The 24,461-nt window shown below is 36.1% G+C and overlaps 1 protein-coding gene and 1 long non-coding RNA gene across 10 annotated transcripts in view; one reads left to right on the top strand and one right to left on the bottom strand.

Annotated features, from left to right (window-relative positions):
• The window catches only part of LOC135103022 (monocarboxylate transporter 5-like), a 54,932-nt gene extending 30,579 nt beyond the window's left edge, over positions 1 to 24,353 (top strand). For all 9 annotated transcript variants that reach the window (XM_064008878.1, XM_064008879.1, XM_064008885.1 and 6 more), the window contains 14 exons: positions 9,875 to 10,020; positions 10,465 to 10,660; positions 12,634 to 12,777; positions 13,905 to 14,090; positions 14,403 to 14,511; positions 15,430 to 15,556; positions 16,193 to 16,328; positions 16,603 to 16,815; positions 17,023 to 17,138; positions 17,833 to 18,061; positions 18,224 to 18,339; positions 19,051 to 19,174; positions 19,869 to 19,994; positions 20,673 to 24,353. In XM_064008878.1, coding sequence (XP_063864948.1) covers positions 9,994 to 10,020; positions 10,465 to 10,660; positions 12,634 to 12,777; positions 13,905 to 14,090; positions 14,403 to 14,511; positions 15,430 to 15,556; positions 16,193 to 16,328; positions 16,603 to 16,815; positions 17,023 to 17,138; positions 17,833 to 18,061; positions 18,224 to 18,339; positions 19,051 to 19,174; positions 19,869 to 19,994; positions 20,673 to 20,842 — 2,019 coding nt within the window. In that variant the 5' untranslated portion in view covers positions 9,875 to 9,993 and the 3' untranslated portion in view covers positions 20,843 to 24,353. The remainder of the gene's footprint in view (positions 1 to 9,874; positions 10,021 to 10,464; positions 10,661 to 12,633; positions 12,778 to 13,904; positions 14,091 to 14,402; positions 14,512 to 15,429; positions 15,557 to 16,192; positions 16,329 to 16,602; positions 16,816 to 17,022; positions 17,139 to 17,832; positions 18,062 to 18,223; positions 18,340 to 19,050; positions 19,175 to 19,868; positions 19,995 to 20,672) is intronic.
• On the bottom strand, positions 8,381 to 9,960 carry LOC135103025 (uncharacterized). The gene is made up of 4 exons (XR_010269893.1): positions 9,824 to 9,960; positions 9,482 to 9,615; positions 8,937 to 9,110; positions 8,381 to 8,516 (listed from the first exon to the last, which is right to left on the bottom strand). It is a non-coding gene; the product is annotated as an uncharacterized LOC135103025 (long non-coding RNA).
• Positions 24,354 to 24,461: the final 108 nt, after the last annotated feature.

Raw genomic sequence — 24,461 nt, 5'->3', positions numbered from 1 at the left:
TTGCTATACTACTACTACTACTGCTGCTACTACTACTACTACTACTACTACTACTACTACTACTACTACTACTACTACTACTACTACTACTGCTACTACTACTACTACTACTACTACTACTACTACTACTACTGCTGCTGCTGCTGCTGCTGCTGCTGCTGCTGCTGCTGCTGCTGCTGCTACTGCTACTACTACTACTACTACTACTACTACTACTATCACTACTACTACTACTACTACTACTAGTACTACGTTAGAAAAGAAGAAAAGTTAATATAAAGTGAGGAAATTCTTGCAGCAGCTGTAGTTTTGTTGATGTAGGCGTAAGACAAGGTAGGATCCTTTCTCCAGTTTTGTTTACTCTCTATGTTGAGTATTATGATAACTTACATAGTCCAAGCAGACACTGGTTGTGTGTTTGGTGATAGAAGGGATAGTATTCTGGGTTACACTGATGAAATATTGCTGGTTTGAAGCTTATTTGAATTTTATGTAGAACTCTTTGGATGATGATTATTATTATTATTTATCAATGTTATTATAAGTAATTGATCTATTTATTTACTTTTTTTTTTTGCACAAGGAAGAAAGACCGAAGGGCTAGATATTTTTATAAAAGAAAAAAACTGCCAATTGCCTCTCCCACACAAGAAAAGGAAAGAAGACTAAATAAGAGTCAATTCAGACTTGAATGTGCCTTGAAGGAACACAGTAAACAAATAACAAATAAAGAAATAATGTCTACATTTTCTCTTCTGGAAGGGAGAAAAGAGAGCACTAAAAACATTAAACTAAGACGGTGATTCAGCGGAAGTGGTCATTCCTGCAATATTTGTCTAGTATACTGTGGACTTCTATAAGAAAAAAATATAGCCAATGATTAACAGTGATAAAAATAAGATGAACGAGTCTCTCTGCTTGGAGGAGAGCGCACTAAAACGCTGAGCTCACGGTGACTCAGTGGAGGTGGTAAACTCATGAAATATGTGGGTCATCAACTATGTTATTATAGGGATGAAGATGAGATCACTTTAAAGGTGAAATATTTGATGCATGTTATGAGATTTAACGATTCTGAATAAGGAAAAGTTTCGCAAGTTAGATTTCAACTTCTCACATACAGTAGAATGATGATGGTGATATTAACAATAATAATAATAATAATAATAATGATAATAATAATAATAATGATAATAATAATAATAATAATAATAATAATAATAATAATAATAATAATTATTATTATTATTATTATTATTATTATTATTATTATTATTATTATTATTATTATTACTACTACTACTATATTATAATTACAACAACAGCAACAACAACAACAACAACAACAACAACAACAACAACAACAACAACAACAACTACTACTACTACTACTACTACTACTACTACTACTACTACTACTACTACTACTACTACTATTACTACTATTACTACTACTACTACTACTATACTACTACTACTACTACTACTATTTTGGCAACAATGCTACTACCACAATCCCTTTGCCTTTTATGCGGTCACGTACTTAGTGTGTGTGTGTGTGTGTGTGTGTGTGTGTCTGTGTGAGAGAGAGAGAGAGAGAGAGAGAGAGAGAGAGAGAGAGAGAGAGAGAGAGAGAGAGAGAGAGAGAGAGAGAGGCCTTTATTAGCTCACGCTGCTCCTAATTACGGTATTAGACATAATAACCAACAATTTAATAGAGCTGAATAAAATAAATGAGTTTATTAATCAAAAATAAATAGATACGTTACCTAAATACAATGGATAATGGTTAGGTAATATTGCAAGGAGAAAGGAGTTTTTTATTAAGGAAAGTAAAATATTAAGTTTAGAAAGAGTTAATTGTACGTGTGTGTGTGTGTGTGAGAGAGAGAGAGAGAGAGAGAGAGAGAGAGAGAGAGAGAGAGAGAGAGAGAGAGAGCGGGGGGGGAGAGGAGTGTTTGTAAGAGAGAAAGGAGATAGTGTGCGTGTAAGAGAGAAAGGAGAGCGTGCGTGTGTAAGGAAGAGAGAAAGAAGAGTGTGTGTGTGTTGCTAGGAGTCATATATTGATAAGACAGTTAACTGTTGGTAATGTGAGCATCATAAAAAAAAAAATAAATAAAAATAACAAGGAAAAAGCTTCATGAGGAAAATGTTTACGATGCAAGAATAAAACGAATATTAATCAGTGGTTCCTAAAAAAAAAAAAAAGGAAAATGCGCGATGTAAAATTAAGACAAGAATGAGGAAAGGCATATGATGAGTAAAAAAAAAAAAAGAGGAGAGAAGCGTATATGATAATGATATTTAAAGTACGATAGCTCGTGTGAGTAACTTAAGCACAATTACAGTAATTATATAACAGAGTATATGCTTTAGGAAACCTTATCCCAGCGTTGATGTAAACAACACTGGAACATAGAAGTGGAGATGCAGTTGCCAAGGGAAGAGAGAGAGAGAGAGAGAGAGAGAGAGAGAGAGAGAGAGAGAGAGAGAGAGAGAGAGAGAGAGAGAGAGAGAGAGAGAGAGAGAGAGAGAGACCCAAGAAAACAATAGGTATATAAAAAACTAAGATTCTGAAAGATTGCCAAGAAGAAAAGAAAGCATGAGAGAGAGAGAGAGAGAGAGAGAGAGAGAGAGAGAGAGAGAGAGAGAGAGAGAGAGAGAGAGAGAGAGAGAGAGAGAGAACAATGGGTAGATGAGAAAAAAAAAGGTTCTGTATGGAGATGAGAGAGAGAGAGAGAGAGAGAGAGAGAGAGAGAGAGAGAGAGAGAGAGAGAGAGAGAGAGAGAGAGAAGGTAATACTGAGGTGGCGTAGATGGGAGTGAGGGGAAGGAAACAAGAGAAGGGTTAACGCACAGCTTTGGGAAAGTACTGGTACTCGCTGCCGCAGTGAGAGATCAATATTGTTCAGCTGAGCCTCGCCTCCGCCTCCTCCTCCTCCTCCTCCTCCTCCTCCTCCTCCTCCTCCTCCTCCTCCTCCTCCTCCTCATCCTCATCCTCTTCTTGCCTTGGTCTGGTTTCTCTACTTATTTGTTTTCTCGTTTTTTTCCTCATTTTCCGCATGCATCACTCTTATTAATCTTATATTCATTATTCTTCTTAACGTATCTTCTCACTAATCCTCTAAGTGTTTGTTTGTTTTTTTCTCTCCTCCTCCTCCTCCTCGTCTTGCTCACACTTAATCAACGCATGCAGCACTTGACTGATGTAGCAAATATTCAATCATCGCTTCCTTGTCGCTTTACTTCAGCTGGAGGAATGAATGGGTGTGGAGGAGCCTTCTAGTATACTAACCTACCCTTCATGCAGCATAGATTCATAGACAACAGGTGATCCTGTCTTCGTGCGTCAGGCCTCGTGTTAGTTGCTAGTTAATCTTATGTAATATTCTTCAAAAGATGATAGGGAGGAGACATCTACTGCACTATAGTATATTAGATCCACAATCAGTAGGTAATCCCATCATAGGTAATAAGTCCTCAGGTTAGCTGTGATGTGGTCTTATGTAAGGTGTAATATCTTTCACAAGAAAGGATAAGAGGCTTAGCTCTTGATTGACTTACCCATTTAGCGGAGTTTTTGGTGAGAACAGATTATACAACTCAATACACCTTCTCTCAGTGCCGACTTTTTCCTGTAGGCGTAGACGTAATACTCTTGACAGGTAAGACAGTGAATGAGAGACTTGGCTCCATATCATCAACCCATCCATTTAATGAAGGTCTTGATTTGAACGGATTATACATATAACTTAATATGCCTCCCAGAACCTACACATTTCTCTCAGAACCGACCCTTTCCTGTAGGCGGAGATGTAATACTCTTGAGAGGTAAGCTAAGAAAGTGGATGAGAGGATTAGGTCCGGCCTATTAACCTACCCATTTAGTGAAGGTCTTAGTGTGAACAGAGTATACAGCTTAATGCACCTTCTCTCAGAACCGACGCTTCGCTGTAGACACTAAGAGGCATGGTAGGGAGGAAAGTTTGGTTTAATCTATTCCTTATCTCTAAGTGAAGGTTTAGAGATGTACACGTAAAGGTGACATAATACTGATAATATAATCTCTGTGTACGTGAATTAAGTTTTTAGCAATCTTTTTGTATTACTTTCATGATTTTTACTGATGTTTTACTATTTTTTTCTTTTTATAGCCTTTAGTTGTTTCCTTATGTTGTGAATTATTTTTTCTAATGTTGTCGTGCCTTGCCTCACTAACTCCCTCCCTACACCACATTTCTTCTTGTGTAACAAGTTTTCTCTCTAAAAAAAACCCTTTCCCTTCCTAACATTACTACTTAAGTTACCAAGTTTTCACCTCACTAACTCGTCCCGCCAACTTATACGTATGTTACTGTGTTCTCTTCACCAGCTTCTTACTGCGCATTTCGTCTTATGTTACTATATCTTTCCTTCAGTAAGACGTTCTCCCAACATTACATACGTTGCAATATTTTCACATCAGTAGCTCGCCCCGCCACCCAAATGTTACTATTTCTTTCCTTCAGTAATTCCATAACATTTCTTATGTTATGCTGTCTTCCTCACATAATTAGTTAGGTTACCATGTCCTCACCTCAGTAACACCTCTTCCTTCCCTCACTGTATTAGTTTACCATGTCTTTTTAACCCCTCTCCACTAAATCTTCCACCACTACGAATACAGTAACGTTGTTGCCTACATTACTCCCTCACCTTCTCAGCTTCCACTATCAGAAGAATGCATTCTATTGGATAAATATTTATACGAAACTTATGGGTAGAGATTACGAGCCAACACCACATCTGCAGAAAAGCTTATCATCTCATCGTCAGCACTTCATAACCACTTATCACTGCCACTCATCCCATCACCAACACCACCATCATCTTTCTCGTAAGCCACTTGATGGAAAAGTTGATAGGGGGAAAAAAATGAAGCTAAATTCTGACAGTCTATCGAGCAATGGTTTCTCTTTAATGATCAGTGTTGTGTGTGCATTGATTTCCGTAGAATAAGTAATAATGTGGGTCTCTCTCTCTCTCTCTCTCTCTCTCTCTCTCTCTCTCTCTCTCTCTCTCTCTCTCTCTCTCTCTCTCTCTCTCTCTCTCTCTCTCTCTCTCTCTCTCTCTCTCTCTCTCTCTCTCTCTCTCTCTCTCTCTGCTCATATAAAACAACCGAATGAACCAATAGATATCCATGTTTATTTTCGACCTTATCGTGAACGTTTTTATCTTTAAGAACAACTCGTGAATTCCCCACACTTCTTTAGTTCGAAGGAATAACTGTTTATTTCTTCGTTTTACTCTCCACTTATGTAATTATTACGAACGGATGAAGGTGTTTCTTTTTTTATTCATTTGATGTTTATTTATTTATTTATTTTTTGTGGTTCAGATGTAAGTTTTTACGATGTTTTTTTTTTTTATCTAGTGTGTGGGTTTTGGTTGGGGGTGAGACTGTGTGTGGAGGGGGGTAAATAAGAGAGAGAGAGAGAGAGAGAGAGAGAGAGAGAGAGAGAGAGAGAGAGAGAGAGAGAGAGAGAGAGAGAGAGAGAGAGAGAGAGAGAGAGAGAAGTACTGTAGCTAGACGGATAGATTAGCGAACATATAGACAGATAAATAGGGAAACAAACAGGGAAACAGACAAGGAGGACAAACAGACAGACACAGACAAACATACAGACAAAAACAGACAGGTAGATAGACAGAGCAGACAGACAGAAAACAGACAAAGGTCACACAGACAAACAGACGCAGAGAAACACAAACAGACATAGACAATTAAACAGAGACGTTCGTAGAAACAGAAACCATATACTGCATTGCGATAAAAAAAGTAATAATAATAATAATGAAAAAAAAACGATGATCATAGTACGTAATGTTACATGCTTTGTTTATCATGCCCCACTCTCCCCTCTCCCCCCAACACCCTCATTCTTATCCCCACCAACCACTGCCAAGGTCACCACTCACTCTTCAACAACAAATGGAGATAAAGCCCTCTTACATGTCCACCCTCCCCCTCCACCCTCCCTCCCTCACTCCTTGAAGAGTGAGATGTGAGGCTGACGAAACTAATCACGCATCTTGTCATGTTTATTATAATTGTATCCACCCGCACCTCTCTCTCTCTCTCTCTCTCTCTCTTGGCCTTGATGTTCATAAATATACGTAATTCAGATATATGAAATGTAAAAGTAAAAATGCAAGTAAAATGTCAATATTAGCATCTCTCCTCTTCGTTGCCGTTCATTTTTCCTTTTTTTAATTTTCCATTCACTTGCTCATTATTTATTTATTTGATTTATTATTTTTTTTTCCGTGTTCGTGTATCAAGTCTTAAAACAACTCAAGAAGCTAGATTGGTCACTGTTAAATTCCGCTCCTGATTATTTTACGGAGCAGTGCATCTTGCGGGTCTTTTTTGTTAACTGTATTGCTTCTGTGTCCTTGGCTTGTCCCCCTAACACATCGATAGACGTGACTTAGGTTTGATATAGCTGTTTGACGTTGTTTTTGTTAAAGTATTGCGTTTGTCTTTTGTGTATCTGTCTGGCTGTCTTCCTGTCTGTCTGTCTGTCTGTCTGTCTGTCTGTCTGTCTCCATCTTTCAGTGTTCGTGCTTGTTTGTCTTTCACTATATGCATCTCTCTCTCTCTCTCTCTCTCTCTCTCTCTCTCTCTCTCTCTCTCTCTCTCTCTCTCTCTCTCTCTCTCTCTCTCTCTCTCTCTCTCTCTCACACACACACACACACACACACACACACACACACACACACACACACACACACACACACACACACACACACACACACACACACACACACACACACACACACACACCACTTAACCTGCACAAATAATTAGCATGAAGAGTGTTGCTGATACGCTCCTTTAGGTAAACAAATACACGAAATTGTAAACTGTGCATAAACCGAGTAATAGCCAAAGACCAAACTTGTGTTCTCGATAATCTTCAGCTTCAAATTACGAAACTTGTAAGCCCTTGGGGAGGGGGCTTGTTTGGTATAGCAGAAATCCCTAAGTAAAGTTACAAAGCATTGGTGATACGTGTCGTGCCCATGTAAAGATTACTACAGATAAGGGAGAGATGAGATGAGATTGATCAGCGGTGAGGTTTGTAAAGGGAATCCCAGTCATTTTTTTTTTTTCCTTTTTCTTGCCTCTCTCTCTCTCTCTCTCTCTCTCTCTCTCTCTCTCTCTCTCTCTCTCTCTCTCTCTCTCTCTCTCTCTCTCTCTCTCTCTCTCTCTCTCTCTCTCTCTCTCTCTCGTTCTGCCAGAGAGAGAGAGAGAGAGAGAGAGAGAGAGAGAGAGAGAGAGAGAGAGAGAGAGAGAGAGAGAGAGAGAGAGAACACTGAGAATGGAAGTAGATAGGGCGGGGAGAAGATATTTTGCTGACCTGATAAATTTAGCCTCGGCTGGGTTAATGGAAGTCAGATAGGGACTTCAAAGACTCCACACAAGAAACATGTGCAGGGGACACCCAACTCTGCCCTGCCCTGGGGCAGAAGCAGGTATACTGTAGAGGGGAGCAGACGTCGTGAACGAGTGTCTCGTACTGAGAGTGATTTCCAGTCTACAGGGGGTTAAATGACCCGCCAACACGTGAGTGTCTTGACTACAACATACTCCGTGTGACATATATGTCCTGTTTTATGTAAGAGTGTACAGTAGCACAATTTGTAATCTTATTATGTAAGACGGAGACTGTTAAGCTACCAATGTGTGTAGTAACGTAAACCTATAATCCTATTCCATAAGGCTGAGACTGTTAAATTACCAATATATTTGTAATCTTATTCTGTAAGACTGAAACTGTTAAGCTACCACTGTGTGTAGTAACGTAAATCTATAAACCTATTCCATAAGGCTGAGACTGTTAAGTTACCAATATATATTTGTCTTTATGAGAATTTGCTCGTGTCCCCAGGTTTTGAGCGATTCAATCAATACATCGAGTCCAGCGTGAAACGGGGTCTCAAAACGGGTGAAACGTGGCTGTAACACGCACTTCTCTCTCTTTCTCTCTCCCTCTCTCATGACTGCAGCATGCTTGATGAAGTTAGATTTTTAAAAAGAAGACAGGGAAATATTGGTTCTCAAATAAAGGAAAATTTAATTATTAAATGACGGGAATATACTCAACCATCGGCAGGTTATTAGTGCAGAATTAAAAAGGAGCTTAAAGAGAACATTAGATTCATGGAAAGATGTGACAGGTAGATGGATAGATATTGCCACGTGTACAAAAACTGTCTTTATTTTCTTCAGACTTCCTTATGTTTTATATGATCCTCTTTAGAATCCATATATGTAATCAGGTTACAAAATCTTGAAAGTGGATGATGAGTGTGGCTAGTGTGTGACTCGATTCCCCCAGACAAGGACTTGTGAGCATGTAGGGAATCACAATAGAGACTGAAGACTGTTTTGGTGTGAATGCACGCGTGGTCTTCTCTCTTCTCCATAGACAGGCCTGATCCTTTCTTCTGACTCTTTAATGACGTGTGAATCTGAGGAGAATACCAAAGCTTGCGGGGGATGATGTAATGATTGATTTGTAGCCTGGTCCTTTTCGTGTGTTTGTGTGTGTGTATACATGTAACGAGTTGCGACTTGCTCACTGAATGGTGCTGTGGTTACTGGTAAGAATGACGCTGGCAGAAGTGTTGATAGGGATGATAAGGAGCAGAAAGAGAATGAAAATAATTAATTCAGCATCTTTATGTCCAGGGAAAGTGAGAGGCCAAAAATATTTGGGTTGTATGAGCTTGTGTTATTGTTTGTTACATGACTTTGTATCAGTTAACAATCGCAGCAAGCAAGGTCGTTAACCTCTCACCAGATATGATTTTTATCAGCACCTCAATGACACACTTTTTGTTACGGTGTTCAATTATTAGTTATCGGGGTTAAAACTGAATAAACAGTACCTGTAAGTATCCTGTGTTAAACACCTGGGTGGTGCATTGTTTGTTTTATCCTGCTTTTCTTGTTATCAATGTTGTCGTTTTTGATGGATGTAGTGATGGTGGTGGAGATGGTGATAACAACAGTGTCTGATGGTCATTTCCTCACGCCATACGCTGCACATACGTACTTTTCACCTGAAAGTCGTGCATGAGTAGTGCATAGTTTAACACTGACGTGTCATCTCACTACGTCATTAGATTCGATCAATGGTGACGGTGGCCTCAGGCATTTTGGTTGTAGCCGTTGTGGTAAAACAGTACAGAAACACAGCCAGGCATGCTCAAATTTGCTCCTGGTCTTTACAGTAGCTAGAGGCGCCCCTTTGTTTTACACAGACTAAGATTCATTAAAGTCATCCACTGTTTCGCTTCATTTTCTTTATCTCGTCTTGCATATTTCAAAACTTTCTATGAAAACATTCCATTCATGCATTCCACACGACTACGTGCGCGTCAAGACTCACTGACAGCTGCACAGTTCAATCAGAGGCACTTAGAGCACTTACGGGAAAGCATCAAGACAGTGGCGGTGCTGAGTGTGTCTGACTCTCATCCTCCACTTCGGGTTGAGGAGCACGGGGTGTGTGTGTCATGGGCTTGTCGTAGTCTCAGTGATAGCACTTGTTTTCAGACTACTTGACTGTAAAGTTAAGTGCAAGATTAGTTTCTTCTTACTAATGCATTCTCATGAACAGATGTTTAGCTGATTTATTTATTTATTTATTTATTTTATTTTATTTTATTTTATTTCATTTTTTTTCTTATATATCCAAACCGAAAGTGTATAATTTACTAACTTAATCTACGGAATAGAAAAGTGAAGTGCAATATAGATATACGCGTCATACTTGACTACTTATCAGTATTGTTTGTGCTAAGTGGAGTGTGTCATGTTGCAGGTGTTCAGCCCCAGCGTCACCCTGCTGGACACAGACATGGACGACTACCACACTCCCGCCAAGGACCCTTCCTCCGGACCCGCTAAAGTTCCAGATCGGTGCCAGCGACGAGGAGTTCGATGAGCCCGAGGCTGGAGATAGTGGTGGTGAGTGTTAGATAGTGTTAGTGGTGGTGAATGATAGTATTAAGGCATGCACTAACCACCGAACATTGCTCGAAGCAGTCCTTGAACAACTTCTCATGCATTTTCGAAACACCATTGCCCCGAGCATGCCCCGAGCATGGTTCATTATGATATTCAGTGCTCTGGTGTGGACGTGATGATGAGTGTTAGCGTTAGAGGTGGTGAATATTAGTGTTTAATATTAGTGGTGGTGAGTGCTAGACAGTATTTCTTTTGGTAAGTGTTGGTGGTAGTGAGTGTTAGTGGTGGTGAATGTTACAGTATTTGTGGTGGTGAGTGGTAGTGGTAGTGGAGGTGAGTGCTAGTACCAGTGGTGGTATTATAGGTGGTAAGTGTTAGTGTTATTGGTTTTGAGTGTTAGTGGTGGGATAGTTCCTGACATTTCGGCCCTTCCTACCCCTGCAGGCGACCCACGTGGTTCCCCCTGACGGAGGATGGGGCTGGGTGGTGGTGGCGGCCTCCTTCATGTGCAACGCTGTGGTGGACGGCATCATATTTTCTTGTGGAATGCTGTTACCTCAGTTCATGGAGGAATTTGGGGTGTCCAACTCAGACGTGTCCTGGGTCAACTCCCTCCTCGGGGGCTTTTACCTCATTGTTGGTGAGGAACAGTTTTAACTTTTCGCTTCCTTCTGTGTCATGCATAAGTTTTAAGTGTTATTCGTTATTCAGGTGTGTGTGTGTGTGTGTGTGTGTGTGTGTGTGTGTGACGACAACTTTTGCGCCAGTGTAACATGGAGTTAGTCTGCGAGGTGGCTTTTGGAAATTTGAAAATATACAGTTTTTAGTGATTCAGGGATACTTATATTGTTATCATGTGGTACAACTTAATAATATTTACTTGCGCCTGTACCACTGAAGTGATATTTACACTTGAAATTATTACTTACTTTTTGCATAGAATTTGATAATGTACATTGCTACGAATATACTTATACTTACATGCAAAGTATATGTGAGCTCTTATTTTACAAGGAAATTATTGTGCCGCTCCTTCAAGGTATAGCAACCATGGATTTTTTTTTTTTTTGTTATAGCAGTTACCGTATACAATAATTTTATCGGTGTGAGATAATCGAAAAATAAACATTAAGTAATTTGCGAATAACATCTAAATGACTTGACACCAAATCTAGTAGGATCACGTAATTGGAAGTCACCATGCCACAGTAGTATTATACACTGAGATGGTGCTCAAGGCCTCGGGTTATGTGACGGTAAACAAGGCTCTGATTGTATGACGCCCCACGTACTGTTATGGTGTAGCTGGTTCAGGCTATTATGCTGTCCTGCATTGGGATTCAATGAAGCGTAGAAGCTCGCTCTCTCTCTCTCTCTCTCTCTCTCTCTCTCTCTCTCTCTCTCTCTGATTCACCTGCGGTCGTCTGCTGGTCACCCAGCCAGCCGTTCCCCTACGGAAAGAGCTCAGAGCTCATAGTGACCTATCTTTGGGTAGGACTGAGACCACTGACACACCACACACCGGGACAGAGAGGTCACAGCCCCTTGGGTTACATACCGCACCTATTTGCTGCTAGGTAAACGGGTTACACATTTAGAAGCTTGCCCATTTGCCTCGCCGCGCCCGAGATTCGAACCCGGGCTTTCTTGGTTGTGAGCCGAGCGTGCTAACCACCACACTACACACAAAGTGTGTGTGTAGTTCGGTATAATGGAAATAAAATTCAGGGTTCCCGAGGATATAGTTTCATTCCGATTTGTTGTTCAGTAACACGTCTCCCGCCAGACAGGACGCCTTGGTGTGCTGTCGCCAGCTGAGCGTGAGTCAGGTTTGCGGCACCAGCCACCGCCGGCACCGCATGATTCTGGCGATGAAGTTACGAAGTAGACAGTCCCCGATATGAATGTTGAAATGATGACCAAATCAAGCTGCTGTGAGGTCATGAGAGATTTGTTGCTCCCGCTTAATTAAAAAAAAAAAAAAAGACGTATTAGTAGGAAGTAGTTAGAATCTGTGGCAACTCTTCTTGTTAGGTGACTTGCCTATTGGCAGCGTTTTATCACTTATTCTTTTCTTTACATATTGTTATTTATTTTAATACTTGGTGCCTTCTTAAGTAGCAATATCTCTAAACTAGGCATTCTGTTTCTTATCTTGGTAAAATGGGTCTGGGACGGAAAAGGAGGTGGTTAAAAAAATAATCTTGTATAGTATTCTTGTGATACTCTTGATGTACGAATAGTGTTTATAATTATCTTGCTCATTTGAAGGGAACTAGCAACCTGTTTTGGCGATCTTTGATGGACATTCTATTGAACCAACCACACCCGTCTAGTATTTTGATATATATATATATATATATATATATATATATATATATATATATATATATATATATATATATATATATATATATATGTGTGTGTGTGTGTGTGTGTGTGTGTGTGTGTGATTATTTTTATTTATTTATTTTTTTTTTCATACGTTGTAGCTCATACAATGTGATTGATTCATCGCACATCATCCGGTTTAGAAAGCTGTTTTTTTTTTTTTTTTTTGTGTATTAGGTGAAGTTGAAAGACATTGTGCAATCACTGTTTCATGCATTTCAGGTCCATTTGTGTCCGCCTTAGCAAACGCCTACGGGTTCCGAACCGTTTGTATCTTGGGCGGAGTGATATCTTCAGTGGCCTTTGGGGTTTCTTCCTTTGCCACCTCCATTTACTACCTCCAGTTTACATTTGGAATCGTTGGTGGTGAGTAAAAGGCTTCTCAGTAGAGTCGAGTTATTTATATATTAACCTTAATGCTGACTAAAAGATCGTGGTATATATATATATATATATATATATATATATATATATATATATATATATATATATATATATATATATATATATATATATATATATATATATATATATATATATATATATATATATATATATATATATATATATATATATATATATATATATATATATATATATATATATATATATATATATATATATATATATATATATATATATATATATATATATATATATATATATATATATATATATATATATATATATATATATATATATATATATATATATATATATATATATATATATATATATATATATATATATATATATATATATATATATATATATATATATATATATATATATATAATTTTTTATTTATTTATTATTTATTTATTTTATTTTATTTTATTTTATTTTATTTATTTATTTTTTTGTGTATGTGTGTGTGTCATTTAGATACTGCATGATCAAACACATTCTTATTGAACTTTCCCTCTAATTTTCACTTCTTGAACTTAGACATCAGTTTTTGAAAAGTCTGTTAATTCTTTGAAATCAACACATCATTCACATGAAGAATTGTAGTCAATTTCAGCTTCAGTATTAGCATTCTGTTTTATTTATCTTGTGATTTCATTATGAACAAATAACTTTGTACAACTTTACTCATCCCCATCCAATATCACTCACTTGTTATTTACTGTTAGCACCTGGTTCATCTTTTCTTGGAAGATCCCTTAATAAATATATGAACTTAAACTCATTTTACACTATCTACATAGCCATAAATACACCACACATTTTCCTGCCGTTTTTCTTATATTCTTTTAGATATCTGTTGATAAACAGCACACCCACCCTTCCTATATTCTTAATTTTCACAGATATTTTCCATCAGAAAATTCTTTACCTTGTCACTCCATATATTATTTACTCTTCTAATTTTGCCCAACAGACATGATTAGCACACTCACACTTGTCTTCCCTTTATGGTCAATAAATAGGATGGTAAATACTTAGGATTGATATGAATCCATACTTATTCACTGTATGGTGCCTTTCAGGTATTGGGTTTGGATTTATTTATGTACCAGCTGTGATTGCTACTGGCTTCTACTTTGAGAAGCGCCGGGCACTGGCCACTGGCATTGCTGTTTGTGGGTCAGGCATTGGCACCTTTATATTCGCTGCACTCAACAGTTTCCTCATCCCATCACTTGGTTGGCGGTGGACTCTTGTAGTGTATGCAGGTGAGCAGGCACACTCCTTGTCTCCTTACACTTCATGCATATAAGCTTGGGAATTAGCATTGCTGGAAAATCTTTTTGATTGAAAACATATCAGAAGTACTTACTATTTATATGTCTATATTTATCTTTTGCAATATCATAGCCATGACCTTAGATATAAAAAGGAATTCTGGTTTAGGAGTTATGAGAAATGTCTTGCTCCGTATATATTTTTTTCATTTGCTTTTGATCATATAGCATTTTGTCTGCTTACCTTTATTTTGGTTTATTATAGCCTTTAAATTTTTGCATGATTTATTTGTTACCCTTCAGGAATCACCCTGAGCTGTATAGTGTTTGGTTTGGCCTTCCGCCCCCTCAAGCCCACCACCAAATTCACAGATGATGACCTGGAGCCACCTGGCACCCCTCTGCTCATGAGGTAGGTTAGAGACACAAGTGATGACTGGTTATGAACATAAGATATGGAAATTGAATTTTAAAAGTATATTTGTTTAGTAAGATATAAATTTTCAGTGAAATACATCATCACATTCTTTTAATGTATAGGGTACAGTTATAATTATGAGTTAGAGCATGAAATACTGCAGTTGATGTAACCAATATTTACTCAGCAGTGTACTTCTTTGATAAGAATATAACTTTTCTGAATCAGCTGCATTGCATATTTAAAAAATATATAAGAATAAATTATGATAGTGACAATTTAGTTTAGTTTGACTTAATATTACTTCCTGGGTGTGCCATGCTTATCTGTACAATAAATCTATGATATGACAGTCTTAGGCATATCCATTAAAGCTGTTTCTTTACGCCATCAAGATCATCTAGAATACATTAATTTTGTAAATTGTAGTTTTTATTAGGTGTGGCTCATGAATGAAAAATCCACAAAAGCATAAAATTTGAAGAAGTTTACATTGATTTGGTACACAGTTACAGTACCTGTTCATCATGCAAAGGACTTAATCATGTAGTGATTATAGCAAACTGACTGGTAATTGGTAGCTTACTATACTAATTTTGTTTTTTGTAGTCATAAAATTATGAAGCCCTACAATGGATATGAGAGAGAATATCTAACAAAGAGACAGAATGAGAAATAAAATTTTCCTAAAACTGAAAGGTAGTATGTCAATAAAAACAAATACATAGAACACTAACTTTGTGGAATTTCAAGTTTTATAAGATTTTAAGATTTGTTAAAATTTCATGTGTAAAATTCAGAAATCATTATTTGCTATTTTCATATTGTACAAATTCACTCTGTCTAATGAAATATATAATTTCTTTTTCCAGTTGAGCTTTTATACATGTTAGTATCTTTATTTACCTTCAGAATCAAGCGGGCAAGAGATGAACAGATGAAGCAATGTGCATCTGCCCTGTCCATGACCTCTATGAACTCCAAGACTCCCTCAAGGGCAAACCTAGAGGAACCCTTCTTTGATGGAGAACCAGGGAAAGTATGTTTTGCTCACACTGATAGAATGTGTATCTCTTCTGCTGTAAAACTTTAGATGACAAACATATGCAAAATACATTATGAAAATATTTTTGAGAAAGTAATAACATTTACCTATAATTATATGTGGTGACAACACTCATCACAACATCTATTAGTGTGTGTGTGTGTGTGTGTGTGTGTGTGTGTGTGTGTGTGTGTGTGTGTGTGTGTGTGTGTGTGTGTGTGTGTGTGTGTGTGACACATTTTCATTACATTCCTCCCACAATAAATCATCTGACACTGCTTGCTAGCTAAGTAATAATGTAATCACCTGTCACGTGATAGGCTGAGGTTTGTGAGCACTCGAGTGCAAAGATTTTTAACGTAGGCAATAAAAACATGAAAAGCTGCAAGAAGCTGTACCTACTTATCACTTCTATCCAAGCAAGTTGGTGAGTTATTGTGTATCTTGAGGAAGATAGTGGTATATTTGTGTTATTGAAAGTGTCAGCATTACCCATACATCAGACAGTATGACTTCTGAGATTTCTGTAGGAAGGTATAGACAGAGATCACCAGTCTAGCACATAATCCTGAAGATCTTGGTGGATTACATTATACCTTAACATCACCTTACACATATTTCTTTTTATAGATGGCAACTAATAAGATGGTGGCAAAGACTCTGCTCGAAAGACATGGAGGCAACATGCACAAGCGATACAGCTTCCCGGGCATTGTGGTGACAAGCCCTGAGCCCATAAAGGAGGAAACTGAAACTCCTCTCATTGGTAGGTATCAGTATTACTGTCATGACCATCATCACCAATGCATTTCTATGAATATAGCAAGGGAAGAGGTTCAGTAAAGAAAGGAAGTTAACACTGCTAGATGGCATAAGTTCATTTGACCAATTCTTGTTGCTATCTATTTTCATAGTTTTAATGGTTACATTGCTGTATACTTTAATCACAGTAATTTTTCTGTGATTATGATTGCTTAAACTCAAATTCTGAAGTTTTCTTAAGTTTTAGCACTCAGTTTAGCACTCATTTTTACTACCAGAGAGCAGTGATGATGTGAAAGAAGATGTTAACAAGCAGGATGAGAATAGAGTGCTTGATAACAACAAAAATGAAACTCAGATGAAGAATGAGGCTAATGAGACAGAGGCCAATGGCACCATCCCTATTCATAACACTGAGAATGATACCACTAGTCCTTGCCCTCGAAACAAGAGTGCTCCAGTGCTGGCACAAACAAACCTTCTTTCTGTGGGTAAGTGATGATCTAAAAAATGTTTTATATTCAATGTTTATTATCACTCTTACATAGGATTTTAAAATTTAAGAATGTAATGATATCTTACTTTTGGCTTCTCTGAAAATCCTTGGAACTGTAGTATATATTATATGGTATTTGTGGGGAATGCTATAGTGCTTTGTTAGATTATGGTCTTTCATATATGTTTTTATTGCTCATCAGAGCACCTACGGAGGCCCTCAAAGCTGGCCCTGCGCACAGAGACGGCGCGGCCATTCTATCGTGATGATATCTTCTACTCAGGATCACTGTGCCGCCTTCCACAGTACAGGAGCTCAGTAAGTTGCCATTGGTGTGGCATTAACCAAGGAAACAATTGTATAGATTCATTGCACTTCTAATTATGTAAAGGTCATCATTTCTGGTACCTACCTTACCTTACAAGGGGTAATCATGACAGAGATATCCCATGTTGTTTTTGGGTATTCAAGATCAGTTGAACTAATGAAAGTGAGTCCAAATCAGTAAATATGTAGGAAGAAAGAAATTGCTGTGGAAATAGATTACACTTCTATTTTTGCTTTCTTATTACCTATTTCCATTCTCTAAATGCATACTGTCATTTATGGAATGTATATCATTTTTTTTTTTTTTACTGTTGTCCTACAGCATCTTTGCTCATTAAAACTTAGAAATGAACTAAAAATGAAATATATATATATATATATATATATATATATATATATATATATATATATATATATATATATATATATATATATATATATATATATATATATATATATATATATATATATATATGTATATATATATATATATATATATATATATATATATATATATATATATATATATATATATATATATATATATATATATATATATATATATATATATATATATATATATATATATATAAGCCATGAAGAAGTATAATGTCAATCCTAATACTAGTTTTCACCAAAATCATGGACAGAAGCCATAGAATTCATTATATCTTTTATCCATCAGGAGTCAGTTGAGAAGTACCACCAGTCAGTGACACAGCTGCCACCAATGAGGGAGATAGTAGAGGAGGAAGAAGAGAGGAGCAGGTGCAAATGCTGCCCTGTTGCTATCACCAACGTAATCTCCCGCATGTTTGACTTCTCTCTCCTCTCTTCTCCTACCTTCATTATGTTGGGATTGGCTGGATTTATGAGTCTCATGGCTCTCTTCATTCCTTTCATGTTCTTGCCAGGTAGAGATCACTCCTAAATGCATTTTTTATTGACAAAATCCTTGAATACTATATGATTTTGTATAATACTATAGATTTCTTATGCAAAAGGAATATAGATTTAATTTATATATTTGCAGCTTGGATTTTTTTGTAAACAGAACCATTTCTTCTAATTATCAGGTTATGCAAAACAGCAAGGGATAACCGAGGGTTCTGTTGCCACCCTTGTGTCTACCATTGGCATCACCAATACCATTGGCAGGATTGTGTGTGGCTGGGTCTCTGATCATCCCAAGGTACAGTTTCTCTCTCTCTCTCTCTCTCTCTCTCTCTCTCTCTCTCTCTCTCTCTCTCTCTCTCTCTCTCTCTCTCTCTCTCTCTCTCTCTCTCTCTCTCTCTCTCTCTCTCTCTCTCTCTCTCTCTCTCTCTCTCTCTCTCTCTCTCTCTCTCTCTTTTTTTTTTATCTCTCTCTCTCTTTCGCTCTCTCTTTTTTTTTATTTATTTCTCTCTCTCTCTCTCTCTCTCTCTCTCTCTCTCTCTCTCTCTCTCTCTCTCTCTCTCTCTCTCTCTCTCTCTCTCTCTCTCTCTCTCTCTCTCTCTCTCTCTCTCTCTCTCTCTCTCTCTTTTTTTTTTGAGCTGCTTGGTTATTATTTTACAATTAATACAATAAATACTAATGGATTTTTCATAACCATACTCTCATGTATTTCTTCTGGTGGTTATATATTTTTATGGAAAAATATTTAGACATTAATTTGTAATCCTATGTAAGCAGAGTAAATGCAAACCGTGTATTGGTGACATGTCCTTTGGTTTAGATGGCCACTTGTGGATACTCCTTATTCTCTTCAATAACTCAGTATCTGTAACTTAGTGTCAGCTCAGGATAATTTCTCCAAATTTCATTTATTTAGATATTTTGTGATCAAAGTTGGCAGATTTTGTATTATTGTGAATTCCAGATACAGTAGTAGTGTTTGGCATATAACTGTATAAATGTCTTGTAGGTGGATGCTCTGTATGTGAACAACTTTTCCCTCATGCTGGGAGGTGGAGCAACTATGCTTCTGCCAATGATTGCCGATGAGTCGCTTCTCCTGACATACTCTGTGGCTTTTGGGTTATCTGTAGGTAAGTCAGATTCCATATCTTCAGAAATCTTCCAAAATGCTCAACTTTTGATTACATGTCAGAACCAGATTTCTATAGTGTGTGTTTTGGATAAGAGTGAAAAAAAAAAGTAGTTGCAGATATAGATTCATAGTTTGTTTTTGCTCATTGCAAATTTGGCATGAAAAAATGGACTTTGTGAAATGTTTCATGGTGCAACACATAGAAATGGATAAGACATTTGTACACTAGAAATTACATGGATAAAAGCATTTTTTTTTAATATATTAATGTAGAAATTTAATGTCCTTTTTATCTTTTTTGTTGCTGTTCAACATTCTTGTGACTAATAGTTTATACTCCATGATGAATTAATAATGATAAATTAATATGTTATAAACGTTGAGTAAGTGAGTGATATATAGTGAAAGATTTGTTCAGAGATGTTTTAGTGATATACTTTGAAGACAAAGCCCATGATCAAAGCTGTGTTTCTTGCAATATTTAAGGCACACACTTGAATGAAAAACTGTGAACTGATTGCTTTGTGTCTCATAATTAGTTTAAAAACTTCCTAGTACACTCTTGAACTATAAATTATATTACATCTGGAGAGTATCAAAATACATGTATAATTCAGTCTGATCCCACTAGTGGCATTAATAATGAGAAAGTATTGGGGGGAGGATTTTAATGTTAACTGTTTTCTTTTCAGCTGCATTTGCATCCCTGCGCTCCATTCTTCTTGTAGAGTTACTAGGCTTGGAAAAGTTAACCAATGCCTTTGGTCTCCTGCTTCTGTTCCAAGGCATTGCAGGCATCTTTGGAAGTCCAGTAGCAGGTATGGATATTGAGTAAAGGTTGAGTTTGTGTTGAAATAATTAAGTTCAGCATGTGTAATTTACAGTTGGTAAGTTTATATTGTAATTTATAGGTTCTTTATTTTGGAATGTACATTTAAAAAGAAACTATCTTTAGAAATATAGAAAATGTGTTAATTATTATATAGCTAATAAGTATCATAGTAGCTGTTATTATTACCATTATTTTGAGGCAGCTGCTCTGTCTTACAGTTATCTGATAGCCGGTCATCCTGCTATGTGGCTTTATACAGATTCTTTGCTAAATCTTCAACTTTTATATTCCTCTGCAAGATCTTGCTGAATGCCTTTTTTTTTTAGCTATCCACTGGCTTTCCATGTAATGTTATGAAGCAACTGATACTTTGCCTCATATCTTTCATTCATTTCTGTTTCATGACAAACCATCATATTATATATATGTCCTGTGTCGTTGTTTCTGATCCCAAATCTTTACCTCAGCTTATTGGGTTTAAAGTGTTATCTTAAATAGCATGTAACACTGTTTAATAAACAGTTGTAATATCATATTCTTAATTCTTCAGTTGTCTTGAATAGTTAAGCATTTCTGCTGAAAGATTTGACATTTTTTATGTATAGAATTCTTATTTCTGAAGTTAGTGATATCCTAAGGCATATTTTTCTTTTTTTCCAACCAGGTGCATTTGTGGACTTGACAGAGACTTATGATATTAGCTTCTTTGTGTTTGGTGGATTGTTTGCCCTGTCTGGAGTGATGTGCATTCCCCTCCGCTACATCAAGGAATGGGAAGATAAGAGAAATGAGAGGAAGCACCAAGAGTGTAACACAATGGAAATGAAAGCTTGAATTGGAGAGATTCCACAATGTCAGTGAAAGAAATGAGTGATACATAAACAGTTCTTGGTCTGTTCTTGTTAATTTACATGTACAATTTGAAGGACTTTGTAAGTGTTGAAGCCACCCTGTGTATTGTTTAGTACAATTTTATGCTTCAGATACAAAGCAGATTTTCTTATTAAGAAACCTGGAGCAGCTGAAAAGTGAAAAGAAAACCTTGTGTAATGTTTGGATAATTTTATAAAGATTTTTTTCTAAGAACAATGCAACCATGCACAGCTATGCACCGAATAAAGTTACTAAATAGGAGAATAAAGCATATTATCAAGTTCTCAAAATTTATAAAATATGTGAGGTGAGCAGTTATGTTTGTAAGTTTATCTATCATTGTTACTGACCTGTTCATAGCATATGATTATGCTACATAGAAAGAAAGCTTATTATCTACTATGTTTCATTAGAGAAAAGGTAATAGGCACTTAAGATGTAACTGTTCATCTAACATCTCTTATGTTAGAGTACATGTTTGTGTGTATATATATATATATATATATATATATATATATATATATATATATATATATATATATATATATATATATATATATATATATATATATATATATATACACAGATGATACATATTACATGTGTATGCTGTGTAAAGACAAAGAACAAGTTTTCAAGTATATGCTAGATACACTGGAACAAAAAAGTTGGAACAAAAAAGCTGTGTATGTGCATTGATTATATTACTCATCATCTCTGTATTGGTTAAAATATAGTATTTTACGAAGTTTGCTTCAGATTTGGCACATTTTTTAATATTCATGTCCATATCATTCATCATCATGTGGTAGTCATTTAAACCCCAACACTCATTAATTCAGTATTCACTTCATTCACTGTATAATATCATTCTCTTTTCTTGGTCTTCACTTGCTAAAGATGGGTTTGTACCATTTTATTTTTACCTCACAATTTGTTATCTCTATTTTTAATGTGCTCTTTTTCTAATGTAGTGCCATAATTTTTATCTTTCATCTGGGATAAATGTGCATTAAATTGATGCATGTGAGTCAGTTCCCATTTTAGTACATAAAGCACTGTTAAATTTTGAATATGCTGAGGTACAAAACTGTTTCCATGAATTTTTACTTTGTGTGATATTTAAGAACAAAAGACACCCATGGAAGAGTACTGCTCACTGGAGGGAAGGAACATACCATTTGTAGTTCACTCAAATAAATTAAGAGTCTGTAGATTTCTAGTGGTTAGTTGTTGCAAAGTAAGCATATTTTTTATAGCAAAGCCATTATGTTAGGATTTCATAATCATCATAGATTTAGTCAACCATTGTATTCATATATATAAGGGTACATTAATTAACTATTAGTAATGTGTGATAAAATAGAGGCTGTGTCACTGTCTCTTGTCACTTAATCAATGCAATTCTGCGTACCGGTGTTGAGGTACAGGTGAAATACATAGTTTGTTTAAGCCTCATGTCATGAACAACTATGGAAACTAAAGCAGGTCTTCTTCATGATAAAGAAAGGCTAGCTCTGTACTTACTCAATCAGCCTTTTTGCCTAATTGTCATCATCTTGTCACAAATCACTATAAGCAAATGGCACTTTAATATATGAGCATTGCAGAATGTCAGTATTGTAATTTTACAAAAATCAGCTGGTCTATATATTCCTTGAAGTTAGATGGGGAAGTGGATGAAAGGAAAATACATAGAACCTCACATACAGTACTGCACAGGGTAGTTATCAGCAACAGTTGTGCAGCATACTGAGCATTGTGGTTGAGAGCACTGCTTGAAGTGTATATGAAAAGTCTAGTTGCTTGTAGTATCTGGTCCCCTAAAAGAAAAAAAAAATGTGTATATATATATATATATATATATATATATATATATATATATATATATATATATATATATATATATATATATATATATATATATATATATATATATATATATATATATATATATATATATATATATATATATATATATAAATCAAGACTCAGTAATATGCACCACTATTCAAGGAAACAATTTAATGTACTACTGCATGGCTTTTGTGGAACTGATAAAGCACTTAATTTTTGTGGAGGGTTGATGTTCATAACTGACACAAAGATATAGTACTTAAAACCATCAGTATGACATCTTTGTAATGTTAAACCAGATAGCTATATATTTATATAGATCATACCAGCACTTGTCACAACTGAACTTGAATGGTAAGCTGTATTATTATTATTATTGAATTAGTACCTTATATTTGTCATCTGTAACTATTGAAGATGACGATGTTTCACATTATGTACTGAAACCCCATGTCATGAAAACTGATCTTGGATAAATTAAAAAATTATTTTTTTTTTTTTTCTAAATAATATACAATATTTTTAAAATAAATTTTAGCATATTGACAAAAGAACTAGACTTTCTCAATATTCACAGCTGTAATGCTTTTTATTCTGTATGTACTTAAAATGTGCAATTTTTTCCATTACTGAAATACGTCCAGTGTGATATAAAGTTGATATTAAGGTAATGGAGTGATTCAGCATGAGTTAGAATATATTTAGTTAGCTCTTATCATAATTATGGTTTTGTAGTTGAGACAACGCTGAACCAGAATGTTTCCCAACAACATTAGAGATGTATCATCTACTTGTTTTACATTGCTAGATTTTTATTTTATTTATAGTTAGAGTATACTAAAAGTAGTTGTGTGTGTGTGTGTGAAGGGGGATAGAGAGGGCATGTATTCCCCTGGGACAAAGTTCAGTTTAGTCTCCCCTTCCCAAGATGGTTACACAAGGCAAGTTAATTGATATTTTGGCGCTTGATGGTTACGCCTTTATGCGCCCCTCCCCACCCTGCTCAAGGGGCGGTGTGCCCAAGTCTGAAGTGCTGCTGGTCTTGTGCAATATCATGAATAACCCTTATATACATCATTTTGAAGGCTGATAGTGTGTCATTCATGTGTGTGATAACCTCGAGTATAACGGACAAAACTGCAGCAGGAACAAATCTAGAATAAGTTAAGAGGGAATACGCATTTAAAATTCAGATTTTTTTTTTTCTCTCAGTCTTATTAAAGATGCAAGGAATTAGTAATGTAACCCAGGAATGTTGTTTCTGTTGAGAGTAACAACACCGTACACCTTTTCATCTAGGTGAGTTCCTGCATTCGAAGCATCGATTAAAGCATACTGTGTATATAGCCATATAGGGTTTTGAACTTTTATACTGTACCTTGTCGCCCTGTACATGTGCGACTATAAAGGCAGCGTTGCTCTTGTATCTTAAAAAGAAAAAAAGAAAAAAAAAATAGAAGAATAAAAATTAACAGAAGCTCATTACCCAGATGCCATTAAATATTTTTTGTAAGTTCTTTTGTATTGTCGATAAAATGTAAAATTCAGGTTCACGACCCTCTCCCTCAAAAAAAAAAAAAAAAAATGGCTACATTATAATAAGTTTTTAATTCAAGTTGTTATTTTTCATTTCCTTTCTTCTCTTTCAAGGTATTTCTCTGACCATGATGCCTACATTTGCATGTATTAGCCCAAAAAACAAAATTCAACAGTAGTATTAATG

Source organism: Scylla paramamosain, chromosome 8, assembly GCF_035594125.1.
Source record: "Scylla paramamosain isolate STU-SP2022 chromosome 8, ASM3559412v1, whole genome shotgun sequence".
In the NCBI taxonomy this organism is placed as follows: Eukaryota; Metazoa; Arthropoda; class Malacostraca; order Decapoda; family Portunidae; genus Scylla; species Scylla paramamosain.
Note: the sequence above shows the minus strand (reverse complement) of the source record. Positions and strands in the feature narration are given on the sequence as shown.